This window comes from Vigna angularis, chromosome 1 (assembly GCF_016808095.1).
Source record: "Vigna angularis cultivar LongXiaoDou No.4 chromosome 1, ASM1680809v1, whole genome shotgun sequence".
Classification (NCBI taxonomy): domain Eukaryota; kingdom Viridiplantae; phylum Streptophyta; class Magnoliopsida; order Fabales; family Fabaceae; genus Vigna; species Vigna angularis.
In genome coordinates this window covers 1162541-1183350 of record NC_068970.1, presented here as the reverse complement: position 1 = coordinate 1183350, position 20810 = coordinate 1162541, and the positions used below count along the sequence as shown (strand labels likewise).

The 20810-nt window shown below is 33.2% G+C and overlaps 4 protein-coding genes across 4 annotated transcripts; 3 read left to right on the top strand and 1 right to left on the bottom strand.

Annotated features, from left to right (window-relative positions):
* The first annotated feature begins 3269 nt into the window (after nucleotides 1-3269).
* Nucleotides 3270-4275, top strand: LOC108331820 (40S ribosomal protein S15). Its single transcript, XM_017566780.2, has 3 exons — nucleotides 3270-3383; nucleotides 3471-3677; nucleotides 3837-4275. Exons 1-3 carry the CDS (start codon nucleotides 3381-3383, stop codon nucleotides 4083-4085), a joined length of 459 nt encoding a protein of 152 aa, XP_017422269.1. The 5' UTR covers nucleotides 3270-3380; the 3' UTR covers nucleotides 4086-4275.
* Nucleotides 4276-5922: 1647 nt separating this feature from the next.
* Nucleotides 5923-8153, top strand: LOC108338982 (ATP-dependent 6-phosphofructokinase 2). The gene is made up of 2 exons (XM_017576123.2): nucleotides 5923-6613; nucleotides 7011-8153. Exons 1-2 carry the CDS (start codon nucleotides 6035-6037, stop codon nucleotides 7830-7832), a joined length of 1401 nt encoding a protein of 466 aa, XP_017431612.1. The 5' UTR covers nucleotides 5923-6034; the 3' UTR covers nucleotides 7833-8153.
* A 1335-nt stretch (nucleotides 8154-9488) lies between these two features.
* On the top strand, nucleotides 9489-12514 carry LOC108335284 (glucan endo-1,3-beta-glucosidase 5). The gene is made up of 2 exons (XM_017571268.2): nucleotides 9489-10217; nucleotides 11220-12514. The coding sequence occupies exons 1-2, from the start codon at nucleotides 9868-9870 to the stop codon at nucleotides 12331-12333; spliced, it is 1464 nt and encodes a 487-aa protein (XP_017426757.1). The 5' UTR covers nucleotides 9489-9867; the 3' UTR covers nucleotides 12334-12514.
* Nucleotides 12515-13137: 623 nt separating this feature from the next.
* On the bottom strand, nucleotides 13138-20209 carry LOC108319302 (calcineurin B-like protein 3). Its single transcript, XM_017550396.2, has 9 exons — nucleotides 19873-20209; nucleotides 18260-18414; nucleotides 17529-17611; nucleotides 17202-17261; nucleotides 16702-16810; nucleotides 16451-16503; nucleotides 15521-15601; nucleotides 14803-14915; nucleotides 13138-13830 (listed from the first exon to the last, which is right to left on the bottom strand). The coding sequence occupies exons 2-9, from the start codon at nucleotides 18381-18383 to the stop codon at nucleotides 13773-13775; spliced, it is 681 nt and encodes a 226-aa protein (XP_017405885.1). The 5' UTR covers nucleotides 18384-18414; nucleotides 19873-20209; the 3' UTR covers nucleotides 13138-13772.
* Nucleotides 20210-20810: the final 601 nt, after the last annotated feature.

Sequence of the window (20810 nt, the reverse complement as noted above, 5' to 3'; positions counted from 1 at the left end):
ACTGACTCTCACAAGCGAAAGAGAGACTCTACCCTTAAAGGTATTATCGTCAATTATCATAAACCACTTTCTACTCTTGAATCACTCAAGAGTAACACTCAGGTTTTCACACCACTCTCATTTATCCTAAACCACTTTCTACTCTTGAATCACTCAAGAGTAACACTCAGGTTTTCACACCACTCTCATTTATCCTAAACCACTTTCTACTCTTGAATCACTCAAGAGTAACACTCAGGTTTTCACACCACTCTCAGTTGGCTTTTAATAACTTGGACTATTTCCTATCAATTCTCAACTCATTATAAAGGAGTACACCCGTTGATACTTAAAGAAGATATGTCAAAGCAAACTAAAACATTATACCATCATCACAGTAAACTTAAAACAGTATACAATCATCCAACACATACACTATAAATGATCATACAAAATAGTATGACAACTTTTGAATACAAGCTTGTTGAGTAGACTTCTAAGAAAGAGAGACGTGTCTTAATAGACAACTTAAGTACTGTATCTTTCTTTAGTCAAAATGTTCCCCAACTAGTTTCACAAATTTCACATTATCATTATCTCAAGGCATCGATCCAGCATATTTTCACAACCCAACGGTTTCATCCATCATATATTTCGAACTAGAAATATAGAAAACCAAGAGCAATGATAGTTCCCCTTAAGGATTTCCTTTAATGAATACAAATCATTCACACCCGCTTAATAGCAATCTTCAAATGCAAGATTTTCATATCACTTTCTTAAATATATTGCATAACAACATATCTATAAACTATTGAAATTTTAGAAGGCAATTGTAGCTTCCACAAGACTAAAAAATGTATGGTGTTACATTCAAATTAAACATAATTGAACAAGTATTGCAATGCAAAAAGAACCAACTCAACTAAATAAGTGTGGAAAATGTTATGCACTAAACAAACAACATTGTTCTAAATGCATGTCTTTAATTAAAGATATGACCGAACAAAGTAAATAACAATATGTCTAGAACCGAGTGTAAAAATATTAGCTTGATTCGACGATTAATAAAGCGAGAATCTTAATTTTACTGACTAGTCTCAGAGACAGAACTATGGTGGTGATCAACTTCCTCTAAAAGGAAAAACTAATTTCCCTAACCTCAAATATCCTATAAATAATCTAAACGGTAAAAGTGAATCCATATGTCTTATAAACTATATATCCAAAATTTAGGTTAATATAACAGTTAACTAGGTAGAAATTGAGGTTTTGTCGATACAACCTAAGAACAAAATTCGAGTGGTTTTCAGTTCCATCCAAAATGTGAAAATAATTTCCCTTAGCATAAATCTCAAATTAATAATCTGAGCGGTAGAAGTGAAGTAATAGGTTTTAGGAATCATATATCAAAATTTCAGTTTAATTTAACGGTAAATAAAGTGAAAATAAAGGTTTTACCAAGACAACTTAATAAAAGAAATAAAGATGTAATCAGGTTTCTAAAAAATGCAAAATTAATTCCCTTTAGCACAAACCTCAAATTAATAATCCGAGGAGTAGAAGTGAAGTAATAGATCTTTGGAATCATATATCAAAATTTTAGCTTAATCTAACTATTTAAAAAATGGGAATGAATGTTTTACGAAGACAACTTCAAAAACAAAAAACAAGAAAAACATAGAAAAGAAAAACATTACAAGAAAACCAAAACTCCCACAAGTAGACAAGATAACTACCCTCACTAAAACCCAACATGCTCATATTTCACAAGTTCAGATTCTTCATCCCAAAACATACAATTATCGTACTCTAGAGACTTAAACTCTTCTTACAACCAAAAATGTTTCTCTCCTATTTTGTGGCATGTTTTTCATTCTTCATTCTTGTCATGTATAAAACAAACCAAACTTAACTTTATTTTTCATTTACTATTCACGTCTGATACCACGCTTAACACTTACTTAACTACATCATCCATTTATCTATTTTCTTAACTATAACTATTTTTCAAAAATCTTCTTTTCGACTCTAACTCTTCCCTTCTAATTCATTTTTCTTTTTATTACTTCGAAAATAGCTATTTCAACTTCAACCATTTAAATTTTCTATATCCCTTTTTATTTTCCATTAAACAAATGATATATCCTTATCTTCTTCTAAAAGTCCCCAGCTATTCTTAATATAATATTGAGAATGCCATAAGTCTAGGTCAAATATGCAGAAAGGAATTAAAAAGTAAAGTTGAATGGAATACAGAAAGAGTAAAACAAAAGATGTTAAGTGGCTAGTTCTTCTTCAAGTTCAAAGCTATGATCATATTAATAGGTGAAAGGACTGGACAGAATTTTATAAAGAATATGCTGAACAGAATTTCACAAACAATATGCAGAACAAAATTTCACAAAAATAGCTCGAACAAATTTTCACAAGAAAATGATTCAGTTAGCTAACAAAATACTATTTTCAAAACAAAATACTGCCATTAAATTAAATGTATAATAGTGTAGGTATTATAATACAATTAACTATATACGGACACATTTATTTTTTAATTTTGTTCTTAAATATCTATTGTTTTAAATGATTTCTTTTAAAAATTTAAGCATTCTTTAACTTGATCGTTTTTTATTTTCTAAAATTTAATTATTTTTTAAAAATAATTATTTATAATAAAAATGATTTAAAAATATATATTTTGATTTATGTAATTTAAAATTTATTATAACATAAAATTATAAAAAAGAAACAAAAATACTGATTTAGTTGAGATAAGAGATTATTATAATTAATTATAATTAAATTAAATATAGTATAATAAAATATAATATATATATATATATAATTATAACTCAAAATATGTATAATTTAGGTATGCAACAATTTCGATAACTTAATATCGCTAATTACAGTATAAACATTTCTTCCTGCACATGCATCTATATATATAAGTTCTGAGAAAGGTTAAAAATATTCTTTCATGTATTATTTTATTAAAAAATAAATTTTGATTTATATAATTTCAAATGTATTTTTTATTTTTGTATTTTAGATCATTTAATTTGTAACATATTTTTTATATTCTAAAATATAAATTTTGTATTTTGAATTGTATATTCTAAAATAAAATTTTTTATATTTTAGAATAACTCCAAATTAAAACTAAAATTGAACCCTAGAGAAATAAATTTAAAATATAAATCTATGGGGTGGAGGTTGAAATTATTGAGGTAAAACAAGACATGGCCCAAGCCCAATAAAGATAAAATCGAAGCCCATTAGTCTTGGATTTTATACTAGGGTTACATAAGAGGCATAAAGGTGAGAGCGTATTCCTGTAACTACTAGTGCCCTCACTTGTTTGTTGTTGTTCGAAACCAAAACCCTAGCAGTCGGCAACAATGGTGGGCTTTTCTTATTCTTCGATGAGACTGAGATACATTTGTGGTGGCTGTTGTTATCGGTAATGATTTTTTCCTTTCTATTTGCAGGCAGAAGTTGAGGTTGATGTGGCGGCAGGAGCACAGCCGAAGAAGAGAACATTCAAGAAGTTCAGCTTCAGAGGCGTAGATCTGGACGCGCTTCTTGATATGTCCACTGATGAACTCGTCAAGCTCTTCAGTGCCCGTGCTCGTAGAAGGTTTCAGAGAGGGCTTACCAGAAAGCCCATGGCCTTGATTAAGAAGCTCCGCAAAGCGGTACTCTATTCTTTCATCATTATCTTATATGTGTCTGCGTTCCTTTGAAACGGATTTTGTTAGGTTTTGCTGATTTCCCTATCAATTTGAAATTGTTTTAATAAGCAAATAAATTACCTTCATTTGTTTCTGATTGTGTTTGTCTGATTTTAATGACAGAAAAGGGAAGCACCGGCAGGTGAGAAGCCAGAGCCAGTGCGTACTCATCTGCGCAACATGATTATTGTCCCTGAGATGATCGGTAGTATCATTGGAGTGTACAATGGCAAGACCTTCAATCAGGTTGAAATCAAACCCGAAATGATTGGCCACTATCTCGCTGAGTTTTCAATTTCATACAAACCTGTCAAGCACGGTAGACCTGGTATTGGTGCCACCCACTCTTCTAGGTTCATTCCTCTCAAGTGACAACATATATGCTTTAGTAATTTCTTCCGGCCTATTGGATTTTGTTTGTTATTTCAGTGTTTTATTTTCAGTTCCTTATTGTATGGTTTATCATGACTTGATTCCATATATCAACATTGTAGTGTTTGTTTTATGTTCACAACTTGTTCATTTAAAGCATGAATTTATCGAAATAGTCGTTTAAACTTGATTTGGGGATCTGTTAATTGCTGCTGAATGCCTTTGCTCCGTGCTGGGTCTTTCTTTGACTCACTGGTATGCGATTATGGAACAACTCGTCCCATTCAGAGTGTGAACCTTCCCATTCTGGTCGTGGTAGATAGAAATTCTTTTATCTTCAAATGACTTTCGTAGTCGTTTTGGGTCAGTTTGATATGTTTTATTTTTAAATCTAAATAGGTTATGTTGTTTTTGGTCAATTTGATATAATGTCTTTTTAATATAACAGACTGTGTTAGTTATGTATTCTTACTACCTAAAACAAGTAAAAAATTGTCTGGTTATGTGTATACCAATCAATGATCCCGGAGGTTTTTAACCAGAGCAATGTAATAGAGAAAATACAGTTAGGGTGGGGATCCAATTCATATTTGAGCAAGGGGGTAGGGGTTTCTGGGGATTTATCGTTCTTTTTTTAGTTAGCCATGGATTGATTTGTGTACTAGAAACTTCATCAGCAAAAAACGAGGCAATTTAATTTTCGATTTCATTTTCACATCACTTGGTCCAATGCGATGATATGGTAGAAATTGGACATGTTTTTACTATGATTGTGAGGTTTCAGTTCTTAGTTTTAAACTAATAGGATTTTCAAAGCAGATTGTGTTTGGATTTTTCTACCAAATTTTGTCGGGTGTTTGTTCCCCAAGGTTTATTAATTTTAGTTCACATTGCTTTTATTGGCTAAGAGAACTTAAGCACGTTGAAGATGCAATTATAATTGGTCTTTCTAGGTTTGCTTTGTTTGGACTTGTTATAGGCATTAGTCTGACCTCGTATTAGAAGGGCATGAAATCGATTTACTGAGAATCTTTGGGAAAGTTATTGTATAAATAATACAAATTTTATATACTGTTGACAGGGTTTTAACCGATTTAATAAAAAATAAATTTCTATATTATACAAATATTTTAAAATTAATATTAATTTTTTAAGTAATAAACACTTTTACATTTTAACTTGATATTAGCACAACTTTTAATAAAAACTTTTATAATATAAAATATTATTTTTATAATATTTAAAAACCTCTATTTTAAAAATGATTCTTTTATTACATATATTCTTGATATTAAAAATACAAGTCTAAATTATTTTATTGGTTGTATCACAAAGGGGCTGTTTTATGTTTAAAGTGGAGGTCAGTATTACATCAAATGAATTACTGGTGGCGAATGTATTTTTATTGGATAACGAATGTGGCATAAATTACGACACTCACGAACCTAGTATGATAATCACGTCATATCTAATATATATTGTTGATTTAAGAAGATACATACTTGAAAATTATTTGTCATCTAATAATTACGCACCTATATATTTAAGCATCTCAAACACAAAATCTTACATATTTAGTAATATATTGAATAAAAGGAGTAGTTTCTCCCAATCTCACATTTAGAAAACCTACATTAATTTTATTTTTCATATCAATTTATATGAAGCAAACAAGAACTTAATTTACCATAAGTTATAGAATCAAATATGATTTTAAAATAATTCTTGTAAAATTTGTCAAATTATTATAGAAAGAAGCTTATATTAAAACCAAATTAAAATAAAAAAATGGAAATAAGGTTGCACAAGTGTCTGAAAATGGCGCACTAGGTGTAAGTAATTTTGGTGTAGCGTGTCAAAAAACTGAACCATGGAGCGCCACGTACTCTCCGCCCGTTTTCGAAATTTCTCTACAAAGGGAGACTCAGAAGAAGTGAGAAGGTACAGTCATGGCCATGGCTGCATCTTCCAATTCAGAAGCAGAATCAGCATCAGACATATCCAACTTGTTCAAACCCATATACCTGAAAGACGTGCCTCACCTCAGCCACTATGTTCCGAACCTCCAAACACGCCCTAACCCGCTGGATCACAACCCCTACTTTAACACCCGCCATCTGCGAGATCATGGTTTCTACCTTACTCATTCCGACCTCGTACTACGCCATATCGAAAACGACCCCTCTCCCTTGCCCCGCTTCGCCTACCACCGCGCCGGTCCCCGCAAGCTCATCTACTTTGACCCTTCGCTTGTCCGCGTCGGCATTGTCACCTGCGGGGGTCTCTGCCCCGGCCTTAACACCGTCATCAGAGAGCTTGTGATGGGTTTGTGGCACCTCTATGACGTCCGTCATATTATGGGCATCACTGCTGGGTACAGAGGGTTTTACTCCTCCGAGCCACTCCCCCTCAACCCCAAAGTTGTTCAACATTGGCACAACGTCGGTGGCACACTCCTCCAGACATCCAGAGGCGGTTTTCACCTCAATGATATCGTCGACGCCATCCAAAATCACGCCTTCAATCAGGTTTAGTTATTTCTAATCACTTAATGCATATACAGTAGAGGTTCAACGTACTTAAAACTAGAAATCTATAAGTAGAAGAACACCTTTTTTTTTTTGTTTCCGTTGTTTTCTATTTCTGGACAATCAGATTGAAGAATTGTGCTCATTATTGTTCTTCTAGATTGAAATTGCATATCATCCCTATGTTTTACTTTACTGTTCCTCAATATAATGCAACGAAGATTCAGTGATGTAGTACATTTTGTTTAAAACGTACACACATGCGTGTCTATATTGAGGAACAGTAAAGTAAGACACATATACGTGTATTTGGTAGAAAAATACATGTAGACACAGAATGGAAGAAAGGAAGAAAGAAAGAAAACTAACTGAAGAGGTTGATTATGCACATGAACAGGTGTACATTATAGGAGGAGATGGGACTATGAGAGGTGCAGTGAAGATATTTGAAGAAATACGGCGTCGCAAACTGGAAGTCGCAGTTGTTGGAATTCCTAAAACTGTGGATAATGATGTGGGAATAATTGACAAATCTTTTGGATTCCAAACAGCTGTTGAAATGGCTCAGCAAGCAATCAGTGCTGCTCATGTGGAGGCGGAGAGTGCAGTGAACGGCATAGGCCTGGTCAAGTTGATGGGTCGAAGCACAGGCCACATTGCTCTACATGCAACACTCAGTAGCCGCGATGTTGATTGCTGTCTAATTCCCGAAATAGATTTCTATTTGGAAGGGAAAGGAGGGCTCTTTGAGTTTCTTGACCAGAGACTTAAGGAAAATGGACATGTCGTGATTGTGGTTGCTGAGGGTGCTGGCCAGGACATAATCCCCAGAACTGATTCACAGAAGGAAGAACAAGATGAATCAGGGAACTTGGTCTTCTTAGACGTTGGTGCATGGTTGAAATCAGAGCTAAATAACTGGTGGGCAAGGGACCACCCCCATGAGTTATTTACGGTGAAGTACATTGATCCTACATACATGATTCGTGCAGTCCACGCAAATGCCTCTGATAACTTGTATTGTACACTCCTAGCACACTCTGCAATTCACGGTGTTATGGCAGGGTATACTGGCTTTGTAACTGGTCCTATTAATGGAAACTATGCATACATTCCTTTGGAGGATGTGGCGCAAGCAAATAACCCGGTTGATACCAAAGATCATAAATGGTCGTGGGTGAGATCTATCACCAACCAACCTGATTTTGTAAGGAGGTAGACACAGACACAGCATCAAAGTTTTCAATGACCTGGTGATCCCGTTCGTAGCCGATTGACATGTTCTGATGTCAACAGTTACAGGTTTATGCCATAATCTTCCTATTGCCTGAAGAGTCTTGGTAAAAGATGGATGGGGAGATCATGTGCAAATTAGTGTGATTTGTGCATACTCTGTAACACTAGTTTTTATGTTGGAATTTAATTATATGTCAATGTAGCAACTTCCTTTATACTTTTAAGAGTTTCAACTTTTGTTGGACTAAACCTTATTAGGATAAACTATTTTTAATTAAATTACTTTCTAAGTTGACATCCTAAATTTATTATTTTCCATTTAAGTTGGAGTTTAATTTACAAGGTGGTACACCAGAACTTATTGTATCTATATTTCAAATTAGATAGGGAAAATGATGCCTTGTCCTCAAAAACTTAAGGTGCTTAGTTTACAAATGAGAAAAGGAAAATGACTCGGAGGTTTCCTTTCTGGGAAAATTCCGAAGAGTATACTTTTATTAAGTAAATTTCACTATGAAAGAGAATGTTAGGTGTTAGAAACAGTTATACGTTTCTAGTATTCTCTTTTTGTTGTAGTGGGAGACAGCATAGTCAAAAAATGAGTATAATGAGCTTCCAATATTCTATGCTAATGAGCCCAAATTCCCAATTGATGTCGATTCCCTAAAAGCCTATCGAAAGCCGAAGGAGAGGAGAATAAGAACAAAGGGTGAATTGAAAATTTTGGCCATAATTCTGCTTTGTCAAGGTTTTATTAAAAAAATAAGCAACTATTGCTTTTTTGGATTGGGATTGAGAATATTAAAATAGGGCTTGAAGGCCTCCTAAAGGACATTCCTCACAGCACAACTACTCCTATCCTGTGTATCAAAATCTGGTGGCATAAATGGAAATCTAAAAGGGGACAAATATGTAAAAAATCTTTTATACATTATTTGTTTAAGAATCTATCCCCTTTTATCTACTCTCTTTTATATTTATAATTTTCATAACTTGAATAATTAAACTAATTTATAATACAATTCAAAATAATCATTGATGGTTTATAATATAACTGTCTTCAAATTCATCTTAGTTCTAGTTCCTTCTCTTCCCCATATGAACCAATAAAGAGTGGCCACCAAGGAGAACCTCCTTCTGCCACGTGGCTCTATTTTTCCATTGGTTTTGGAATGTCACTGTCAGAGGAAAAAAGACGGCTAAAAAAATGTGATGAACTTAACTTCATTTTACCAAATGAGATGAACATTAGCTCACTGTAACTTGAACATCAGAGTTTTTCTACAGGCACCACTCTGATCATATGGAGAAGAGTACCAATACTTTTGCTAGTATTATCCAACCTCTAAATTAAGGGAGTTCCTAAAGCAATGAAACTAAGCATCCTATGTGACTTAATTTTCCAATTACCAGCTACAAAGTTATATATGTTATATATATATATATATATATATATATATATATATATATATGTGTGTGTGTATGTATATATATGTATGTATGTTTATAAAACCAGTGAAGTCAGGAATTTCAGTCATAATTAAGTATATCTCCAAAGAATAAGATAACAATAATGGTCCATGGAGAGAATATTACTTGTCCAAATCAATAAATAATTAATCACATATATGGTGTGTGTGAACAAATGAAAAAGTGGATTTCAGAAGCATAGCAATTTTCTTAAAGAAAAGATGGAGTTATTATAATAGCCATAAAAATAAAAAATAAAAATCTAAAAACAACAATATTCTGTCTGCAATGTGAAACATTTACAAAGACAGAGGGTATTCTGGTAAAGCTGCATAAATCCCGCTTAGTAATAATCTTTGTTGAGCTAAAAAGGCAAGGAAGTTCTCATTCATCTTCAGGTGCTTTACTGTTAACAGTTAACACAGTTAGTGTGTGAGGACTGAGCTAGTTCTAGCTCTGCGTTCCGTGTGTCTCCACCCTGAAAGTGCTGCAAAATCTTTGTTTAATGAGCGGTAAAAGCGTGTTTGTTTGTTCTTTTGAGTGTTAGAATGTTGGAGGGAAGGTTGTTGGGTGGTGCTGTTATGATGTGGCTGTTAGCATGGAGGTGGGTTATTCCGATGGGAGAATCAGCAATAGGGGTCAACTGGGGCACCGTTTCTTTCCACAAGTTGAAGCCTTCCACGGTGGTTGATCTCTTGAAAGATAACAAGATTTCAAAAGTAAAGGTGTTTGAGGCAGAACCTGAGGTGCTTAAGCCTCTCATGGGGAGTGGGATTCAGGTGATGCTTGGGATCCCGAATGGCATGTTGGCCCTCCTCAGCACTTCCCCTACTGCTGCTGATTTGTGGCTTCGCCAGAATGTTTCTGCTTACATAGGAAAGCATGGTGCTGATATCAGGTTTTTCTTTCAAAACCAATACTTTTTCTTAGGGACGAGTTTCTTTTGAGTTATGTAGAGATTATCAAGAAGCGTGTTTGGTCTTTTCCAACAAAGTTTTTTAATACACATGAGCATCTTGTTTAAGAATCAAACCGTAAGTTTCAAAATCAATGGTTATTTATTTCCTTAACAGTGTCTATCATTAATATTGACGCCATGATAATAGTGTGGAGTGGTTTATTTTGTTGTATCAAGATGGAGGAAAGTTTGCTGTATGATAAAGCTATCTTTTACAGTCAAATAGTGTCAAGAATCAACTCCTTACTTTATTATCTTCAACCTTACATGATTTTAATTTCTTGATGAAGAGTAGATAACACATAGTTGTTCTCATTCTGAGATGTGCTTTGCATATTGCCCTGGGATTTCTTATGTCAAACTGTTTACTTAACAGATAATATCTACAAATCTTGGAATGAGTTGCTTAATGCAGTCGTTTAAAGTCTGCAATAGCATTTAATTAATCTATTATGATGTTCTTTCACGTTATATATGAAAAGATTATTTGATTTTTTTTACCATCCGAGGATAAATCGTTAATTACAATTTTTTTGACCAACTGTAATATATCACGAACAATCCAAAAATATCTGTCAATGGGATCATCTCAAATAGAAATTATCAGAAGCTTTAATCTTCCATGGAATGTTATTATTACGTTGAAGTCTTGAATTTGCTCTCTGCCAATCGAAGACTATAGTTTGAAGTATTTGTCACAATAAGTATGATCCTATTCATTTAGGGCGAAGAAAATTGTTTGCAAGTTTAAATAAAATATCATGTATAAGTTAAAGAACTTTTTCTTTTGAGCATTGGCTTATGTTAACTTTCTGTACGACCTCGAACTTTTCCCCTTCTTCGTCAGCCATAAGTATTAGCTGTTACAGACTTATAGCTAGTTTTTTCTTTAGAATGTTTTGATGTTTAAAAGCATTTAAACCATTGTTGTTTTTGTTATAGGTACATTGCTGTTGGTAATGAACCATTCCTCACTAGTTATAACGGTGAATATCAGAACTTGGTGATGCCAGCCATACTCAATCTACAGCAGTCTTTGGTGAAAGCAAATCTTGCTAGTTACATTAAACTAGTTGTCCCTTGCAATGCAGATGCATACGAGTCTTCACTTCCTTCCCAAGGGGCATTCCGGCCTGAATTGACCCAAATCATGACTCAGCTGGTTCAATTTCTCAACTCAAACGATGCCCCATTTGTTGTTAATATCTATCCATTCCTCAGCCTCTATGACAACAAAGACTTCCCACAAGACTATGCATTCTTTGAGGGAACTACTCACCCTGTCACAGATGGAAACAATGTGTACACCAATGCATTTGATGGAAACTATGACACTTTGGTTGCAGCCCTTACTAAACTGGGATATGGTCAAATGCCTATAATCATTGGGGAAATCGGTTGGCCCTCAGATGGAGCCATTGGTGCAAATATCAGTGCAGCAAAGGTTTTCAATCAAGGTCTCCTGAGTCATGTTCTAAATAACAAAGGGACCCCTTTGAGGCCAGGTGCTCCTCCTATGGACATCTATCTCTTCAGTCTGCTTGATGAAGGAGCAAAGAGCATACTACCAGGAGGGTTTGAAAGACACTGGGGGATATTCTCATTTGATGGCCAAGCTAAGTATCCTCTAGACCTTGGCCTTGGCAACAAGGAATTGAAGAATGCAAAGAATGTTCAGTATCTTCCACCCAGATGGTGTGTAGCAAGCCCCTCCATAGATGTTCAAAACGTAGCAAACCATATGAGAATTGCATGCAGTGTTGCGGATTGCACCACACTTGGTTATGGAGGTTCTTGTAATGGGATTGGGGAGAAGGGTAACATCTCATATGCTTTCAACAGTTACTATCAGTTCCAAATGCAAGACTCACGTAGCTGCAATTTTGATGGGCTTGGTATGATCACTTTCCGAGACCCCTCAGTTGGTGATTGTCGTTTCCTTGTGGGCGTCACAGACAAAGGCTCTGACTCCTCTGTTTCTCAGACCAGATATCAGTGGTGGGTTCTACTACCATTTCTAATCATAATACAAATCACCCCTTCTTTTTCATTGTGATTCAGATGTTCCACAATGTGGGATTTCCATTTTCTATAACAAGAAGTAGCAGTGAAGTAGAATATTCAACTCCATTCTTGGTTCTGTAACCAACCAGAATAGGATCTAATCATTGTTGTATCATAATACAAGAGATGATCTGAACATCAAAGCATTCAATATTACACATGATTTATCTAAATCTGTTTATGTGACATTGAAAATTTCACATCGAATAAAATAAAAGATAGAGATAGATTTAGATTTATATACACATAGTAATACTAAAAACAAATTTATAAGAACTTTACCCATCATTGTGGAGATTTTGAACCTCCACAGTTATCACCTACACAAGAGTTCCTATTAACTAAAACACAACTTTTTAGGTGATTGTTTTTTTAAAAATTATTTAATTTTAAAATAAGAAACAGCACATGCCATGATGCCACATGCATGTCAACACACGTGTCAAAATTTCAGATAAAGTTAGAAAGTCGTTTATTATATAAGATAAGTTTATTACATAAGATAAATTTTAACGCCATTAAAAAATAAGGACCAAAACTAATTATTTTGAAAGCATATGGACCAAACAGTGACAATTTTGATCCGGAACCATTTCTAATTTTAGCTAATACTTCAGAGAAAAAAAAGCATATTTTTTCCAAAAAAACAAAAACACTTTATATACGTTTAACCAAAACTGCAAAGACTAATAAGAGTATATTTCCTGTTATCATTAGATTTACCTTTACCGTTCTGCAACTAATACAACTGAAGATTTCTGAGTGGTATAAAATCAATCCAATGATTTTGTAGACATTAAGAAAAATCCATCTTGTGATTTTAGACATTAATAAAAATAATGTTTGAAATAATATCTCAAATACATACCCTTGCAAAAAATTTGTAATTACAAGAGAACATACGCTGCTAACTGATTTTTAATCACCAATGACCTAAACAAAAATAATGGCAACAAGAGCGAAAGAAATTGGATAGAAAGGGACATTATCCATCTGTCAAGGGGGAAAGGCAAAGTTGGTTAGGCACAAGAGCTGACATGCTCTGGTGTTTCTGGAGCAGCAATTCTTAACCCTGGACAAGTGTTCAAAGAACTCTTCACAGCTTGCTGAAGCAATTGCAAAGACTTGTGGTAAAACATATTTCTGACCAAAATTAATGCCAACGTGTTAATGCTGAAACGCCTGAATAATCTATTTTGTTCCCCCTTTTATTCTCAAATGAAGTAAATAAATAAGCAAACCCATTCATTCAATCTATAAACCTCATCCATCCAAAACGGGAAGACAAAGTTCTACTGATAATGAAAATATAAACAAAGTCCATATCCACCCCTTTAGTGAACCCTTCACACCAAACCCCATCATTCACAAGCCAATCGAAAATCACTCCCAATCAAGAACACTGAACCTGACATGCATGATGTAGTTGCCTCATGTATCATCAACTTGTGAGTGAAAAACAAAACTGGGAAATGTAGTGGTGATATCTCTGCCAAGGAAACAAGTTAATTCAGATGCCAGATGCTTGAGATTGATAAAATAAAATAGTTCGAGAGAAGTAAGATACATATATATCTTAGAAATGCCATCGAGGATAAAATCAATCATAAAGGTAATCGAATTGATGCCAAAATCCAAACGGTTACAACTTAAACAAAACTTCTAATTTGAATGGCCCCTAGATAATTTTACATGCATAGTCCACATAGGTCATGAACATGTAGATATATTTTGCTTTTTCTAAATTATTCTTCCAATGATACGTTACATTAGCAAAGAACTTCTAAACTTTTAGTACAACTTTTATTACGAAACCATTTGGAAATTTCTTCTTTTCTTCTTTTTTCAATACTAACTTGAAAGCGAAAACAACACACATTCAATTAGAAAATGTTGATAATAAGAGGGGACAAGGGAAGATGAAAGAGGCATGGATTGTAATAATTTTAAAATAGTAAAATATCATTTCCGTTTTATTATGATTTTATGTATAATATCTATATCAAGCTTTTAAAAAACATGAGTCTGTAAAAATTGAAAACTTTTACTATAAAAATGAGGTCATAAAAAAGAAGAAAATAAAAACACCCCGTTTCTTCTCTTTATTTGATATTATAGGGGATTTGCTATCCAGTTTGAATTGGTAACAAAATCATTCGAGCCAACTAATGAATCAATAATAATAAGTTCCTATTGAGAATTGTGTAAGGAATGCGATGTAAATCATTCGAGCCAACTAACGAATCAATAATAATAAGTTCCTATTGAGAATTGTGTAAGGAATGCGATGTAAATCATAGAAGGGATTCATTAATAACATTTTTTAAATAAAATTTGGGGTTTGCTGTTTGCCTTAGAACACTGGCTAGTATTCACGGTTTGCATTAATAATATTCCAGATCATTTTAACAAACACAACCCAATATGCATGATAACATTTCACCAACAGGAAGGAACTCACTTGAGATACTGAAGTGTCATATTTTTCAGAAGAGATGGATGCCGCAAGACAAGGTTTCGCCATTCTTCCTTGTCAATCTTCCCATCATGTTTGGTATCAGCTTCCTCAAATGTCTAAATAACTTAAGAACTATCAGTGACAGATCACCAGATAAGACTATAGTAACACAAGAATGGTTTTATACACCAACCTCACTATTATCAACTCAACAGTCAAAACTCTAGTAATTTATGATGTTCACAAGATTAAGGCTGAAAGAATAGTTTACTTTATTTAAGAGATAAATTCTGTAGAAACTTTGGACAGACTATGAAGAAAACGTCGCATTATTTGTATAGAGTACACACAATTGTTGCATTAATGGATCCCTTATGTGAGATACAACAAAGGACGGACATGAACTGTCAAAAGGACATACGGACTTAAATTTGAGAAACAACAGAACTAGCAGCCTGTTGTAAGCAATTACAAACACAAAAATTAGACAGATTTTTACTTAATAGTTCCCATTGCATATATAATTTCACATGCTTCAGTTTCACTTCTACAGATTTTCAAGAGTAAAATTAGCAATAATAAATGTCATGCTTACTCTAACACAAAGAGAACTTTAGAAAACAAAAAGCTAGCAAAAACAGGTATTTGTCAAATGCTTCAAATACACAGTCTAGTAATGAACATAAGATTTGACATGCAAGTTATCAGATAATTTAAGCACCTTGTCAATAATACTTTCGACCACATCATCTGAAAGATTCATGCCAGATTCAGCCAGAGTGGCCACTACCATTTGTTTTACCTATACACAAATAACATCAGTCATCAATGTACATTATCAGAGTATATTACATCAACTCATATATATAGAGAACTCAAACCCTAAAGTAATAATTACAAGGGATCTCTAGAATCTTCTAATAACCTCTAACAACTTCTAACAACTTCTAGTAATACATTTAATATTCTACCAACAACTTTTAGTATTGCATTTAATATCCAACTAACAACTCTCCCTCAAGTTGGTGAATGAATATCTAACATTCTTAGCTTGCATGTGAGATCATGAAATCGCTTAGCTTGCATGTGAGACCTTTTGTGAACAGGTCTGTTAACTGAAGTCCTGATGGGATGTAAGAGGCAGTGATAAGGCCACTGTTCAGTTTCTAATAAAGTGTTGGTCTATCTCTATGTGCTTGGTCCTATCATGCTGAACTGGATTGTGAACAATACTAATAGTTGACTTATTATCACAATAAAGGATCATAGATTCTTCACATGCCACTTTAGGATCATTTAGGATAATTCTCATCCATAACACACACACCCTTTATGCCATAGCTCAGAATTCAACTTCTGCACTAGACCTTGCAACAACATTTTGTTTCTTACTTCTCCAAGTCACCAAATTTCCACCCAAGAACATGCAATATCCTGAAGTGGATTTCCTATCTATGACAAACCCTGCATAATCTGAATCAGTATACACTTCCATTTTTTATTTTTCATTCCTCTTAAACAGTAATCCCCTTCCTCAACTTGTCTTCAAATATTGAAGGATCTTGTTTATAGCTTGTAAATGTCTCTCCCTTGGATCATGCATGAACGAACTAACAACACTCACAACATAATCATAAGAAAAAGAAGTTACCTCTTGCCTTTCAATGAAACCTTGCTGTTTGAGATCATACAATTGGAATGAAACTGCAAAAGGTAAAAGTTGGGATTCCTCAACAGGCATATACATTACTGTCAATACCAAATGCATTAAAGAAATAAAAAGACAGCTACAGAAACAACACATGATCTAGCCCCCTCTCCAATAAATGCCCTTTTCATTCAAAACCTACACTAAAAAGTAGACCAGATAGCAGAAGTCTTCTCATGATTTATCATTCTTACACTCAATCTTATCATCAATTGGTGCATTGGGATGAAAGACAGAGAGAGCCCGTGCAAACTCTTCAAAATCAAGTATGCCATTGTGCTTTGTATCAAACAAGTCAAACACCTACAAACAGTCCGAAATCATAAACAGGACAAATACACTTTTAAGCTTCATATAATATGTATATGCTATGCAACTAACTTAATAGTAATCAGATCATATATATTACACTAGAAACAGGCACCCACCTAACAAATCAAAGATAGTACAATAATGACATAGACTGTCACATTTGTTAGGCCAAATTGTAACATGGTAAGAGAAATCAACTAGATTATAAAGTATACAAAGGTAGCTGAAAAAAAATTTACTATGGAAATTGAAAATATTATCCAAAGTTATGGCATTTTCAGAAAAACAGTGCACACAAATATTTGTTATATTGTTGTTTCTTTTTCATCAGGGTGGAAATGTAAAAGGCAGATGGAAAATAAACAAGTTAATCTTTATATACCCTATCTGCAAATAAGCTCTCTTTCTTGTTCGTCTTGAACAATGCCAACTGAAATTCTTCCTGCCATATTCAATAAGAAAACCATCAAAACAAACAAAAAGACAAACATTTTTCAAATGTTAAACTAGGAAGGATGCCATTGTCCAGAAAAAATGACATAAACAATGTGAATATTTTCATTAATACATAAAACATAATGCACTTGGGAAATTATGATTCAAAGGTTAAACTAGGAAGGATGCCATTGTCCAGAAAAGTTGAAAATACATATATCGTAATTTCATAAAACAAAATTACAGAAGGACAGAGAAAAATATCATAAAAAACCTTATTAATCAGGCCATCATCAATCACTGCACTGCTGATCTTCTTGAACAGTTCATACAGCGCTTCAATCTCACTTACACTAACTGCATTTACAATAAAACACAGGAATATCGTATTTTGTTAATATTTCTTTCCTATTTTTTTTGTTTTTGATAAAAGAACAAAATTGAGAGGAAAACAGATGAATATTCAATAAGTGAATAAATTCTTAAGAAAGGCACAATAGCTGAACAATAAGGTTATATAGATTCATTTCCATCTAACTGTTACCTAAGTCTTCAACAGCTTTTAACAATTTCTGTAGCCAGTAAAAGGAATTAGAAGGAAATAAAATGATAATATTGAAGTGAGCATCTTCTCCCATTCAGATAGTACAAGTAATCTGTGTTAAGTTATGATCTCAGAATCTAATGTATCTTAGAATCTTTTACTTGCAATTTAATTATGTAATTTGGTCCTCAATAATGCATGACCGCCATCTCCAATTAATGGTAAAAGAGATATATAACTAAGTGTTTTCCACTGTAGTCTTCCAAATATCGTGATAACCAAAGAGGGAAGACAAGGATAAAAAGAGATACATGCACAATTAAACACAAGAAAATAATGAAATGGGGGCTAATTTAATAATTTCCAATGACAACACTGAAATAACAATTAATAACTGGTCTACTACTCCCATGAAGAGCTCCTCACTCAACATAAGAAAGAAATTCAGGACAATGACATACACACTGTCTCCCTTGCAAGAACTTCTGGATTTTCTAAACCTCTAGGTTGCTTTGACGAATCTGCATCACAACAATTTACCAGAGCGGCACACAAATGCTTTAATCCGTCTAGGCACTGCACCATGATATCTTCCGGATGTCAAAACACTCCATACCTGAAATCCAGGAGATAAAAAGATAAGGTAATCATATGTATCTATTTTTATTGTTACTTTAGTCATTAATAAAGAAAACAAGCGACACATAAAATGTAAGAAAATCATTGAGTCTACTTCTGCCATTTGATATAACAATTTTGAAAGATTTATCAACATATAAGGGAAAACACCTACAAGTCAATTTAGTTTAAACATCTGAATGTACTAAAACACCTATAATGGTGCAAACAAGAAAAAGGAGCAGCACACAAATGACTACTATTTATCCGGAGAAATTGCAGATAACCAAGCCTAAACTTGTTCTAAGCAGATTCTAAACAATCTAATCAATGAAAACCTTTTATTTCTCATTTCTCATTTCCTTTGAAACATAACTTTGTTGTTACTCAGACTTAGGAGAAGAGGCACAGAAAAGGATTAGGATACAACTTTATTTGTATGACAACAAACTAGGCAAAATGTAATGCAATAGATGCTTCTACAATTAACATAAGTAGAAGCTCACGTTTTTTCGCAATGGCCACATTAATAGCATTGTCAACTTAGATCGTGACAGCAAAAATTGATGCAAGCAAGCTACCTTTGTCATCATATTGATTTAATATTCACAGATTTAATAGTCTCCCAATCAACAACAGCAAGTAAATGTGATATTCCATGGAAAAATAAATTGACATCAATGAGAACAGGATACATGCATAGTATTAGAAAACAGTATGTATCTCTAAAATGTTTGCATCCCATAGAAATCTATAATAAAAACATCAACCATTTCTTTGTTAACTCTTTACTAGGGGATTTAGCAATTCAATTTAATTTTAATACCAGAGCAAACTTGACCAAGCCTTCTATCCTCCACCTAGAATTTGTATGCAGTGTGCGGAAGGGAAATATTTCTACCCTCTAAAGATCTTTTTTAACAATAACAGGTGCCAGCAGTACAAAAAAACTAGCAATTAAAGAATGATTATACGCAAAGACACAATAAAACAGAATCAACCCCATTCCAATTTCAAATACTCTACACCCGTATGGAAAGCAGAAACGTGCAATCAGAGAGAAATCAACGAATTTAATCTCCAATCAACTTTGGTTACAAAACCAAGCGAGAATCTGATTCAATATAATAAAAGCATATATTAGCTTAGATAGCTTAACATGAAATAAATCAAGGCAAAATTGAAGCAACAATGTGACACAGGGCATGACCCTCCTGAATTGGAGAAACACATCTCATTGCAGATTTCGAATTCAGAACCTAAATGCATACTGACCGTGCAAGAATAAACAGATACATCTCCCTTGATTATTGATTAATACACATCAAAATAAAATATAAAAAAATAAAATTGGGGATTTCTAACTAGATCTACAGGGATTAATTAAATAATACAAAAAAACAGAACTTAAACAAAATTAAGGTGAGAAGAGTTGAAATGGAGAAGTGGGGTTTACCTTTCAGAGAAAGAAAAAAGAGAGAAGGGAAAGCGAAAGGGAGTTGGACTGAATATTCTCGGACATGTTCGTCTGTCTTTGAAATCTAGGAACAGGCCAGCATCAAGGTGGGTTTTTGCTTTTATATATATTTTTGATGAAAGAAAAAGAAAGAGAGTTTGATTAAATTGTTGATATTCAAGGGAAGTTTGAGGGTATGCAAAATTGAACAATCTTGTTTATCCTGTCACTCCAACCTAAAATAACAAAACCCACTCAATTAATTTTGAATTATGAATTGTATTTATGGAATGAATGGTAGAAATGAGAATATTATAACCAAAGAACCCTATTTCATATTTGAAACATCACCCTCATTTGGAAGGCATATGTCATGGATGGTAGCACGTGCGCACCTACCTTCCCACGTGTCTAACTGTGTCTTCATTTTTGTGTTCCAATGCATCTTGGTACAGGATTTAATAAAATTAATTATTGTTCAAATTTGTTTGAAGTATAATTTTTTATTAGATGCAAAAAAATTATTCCAATTTCGAAAAACTTTAGTATGAAACCAACACAGACTTGGTTAATCTTCATCTCCTCCATCTTAAACAATTACTCCTCCTTATTTGACCAAAGAAAATAAATAATAAATATAATAAATAATTTCCATTGTAATATAATTTTGATTTAATTATTGGTAATTTTTTTATACATGTTGAAAATCAGATTATGAATATATTAAAAAAAAAGAGTTACGGTAGAATAGTTGATCTTAAAATTATAATAGGATAGATATATAAGATGAATGTCAATAACATTTACATTATATATATATATATATATATATATATATATATATATATATATATATATATATATATATATATATATATATATATATTAGATTAATTTTTTTTATATTGAGTTACTTATCTGATAAACTGTTTGTTTTT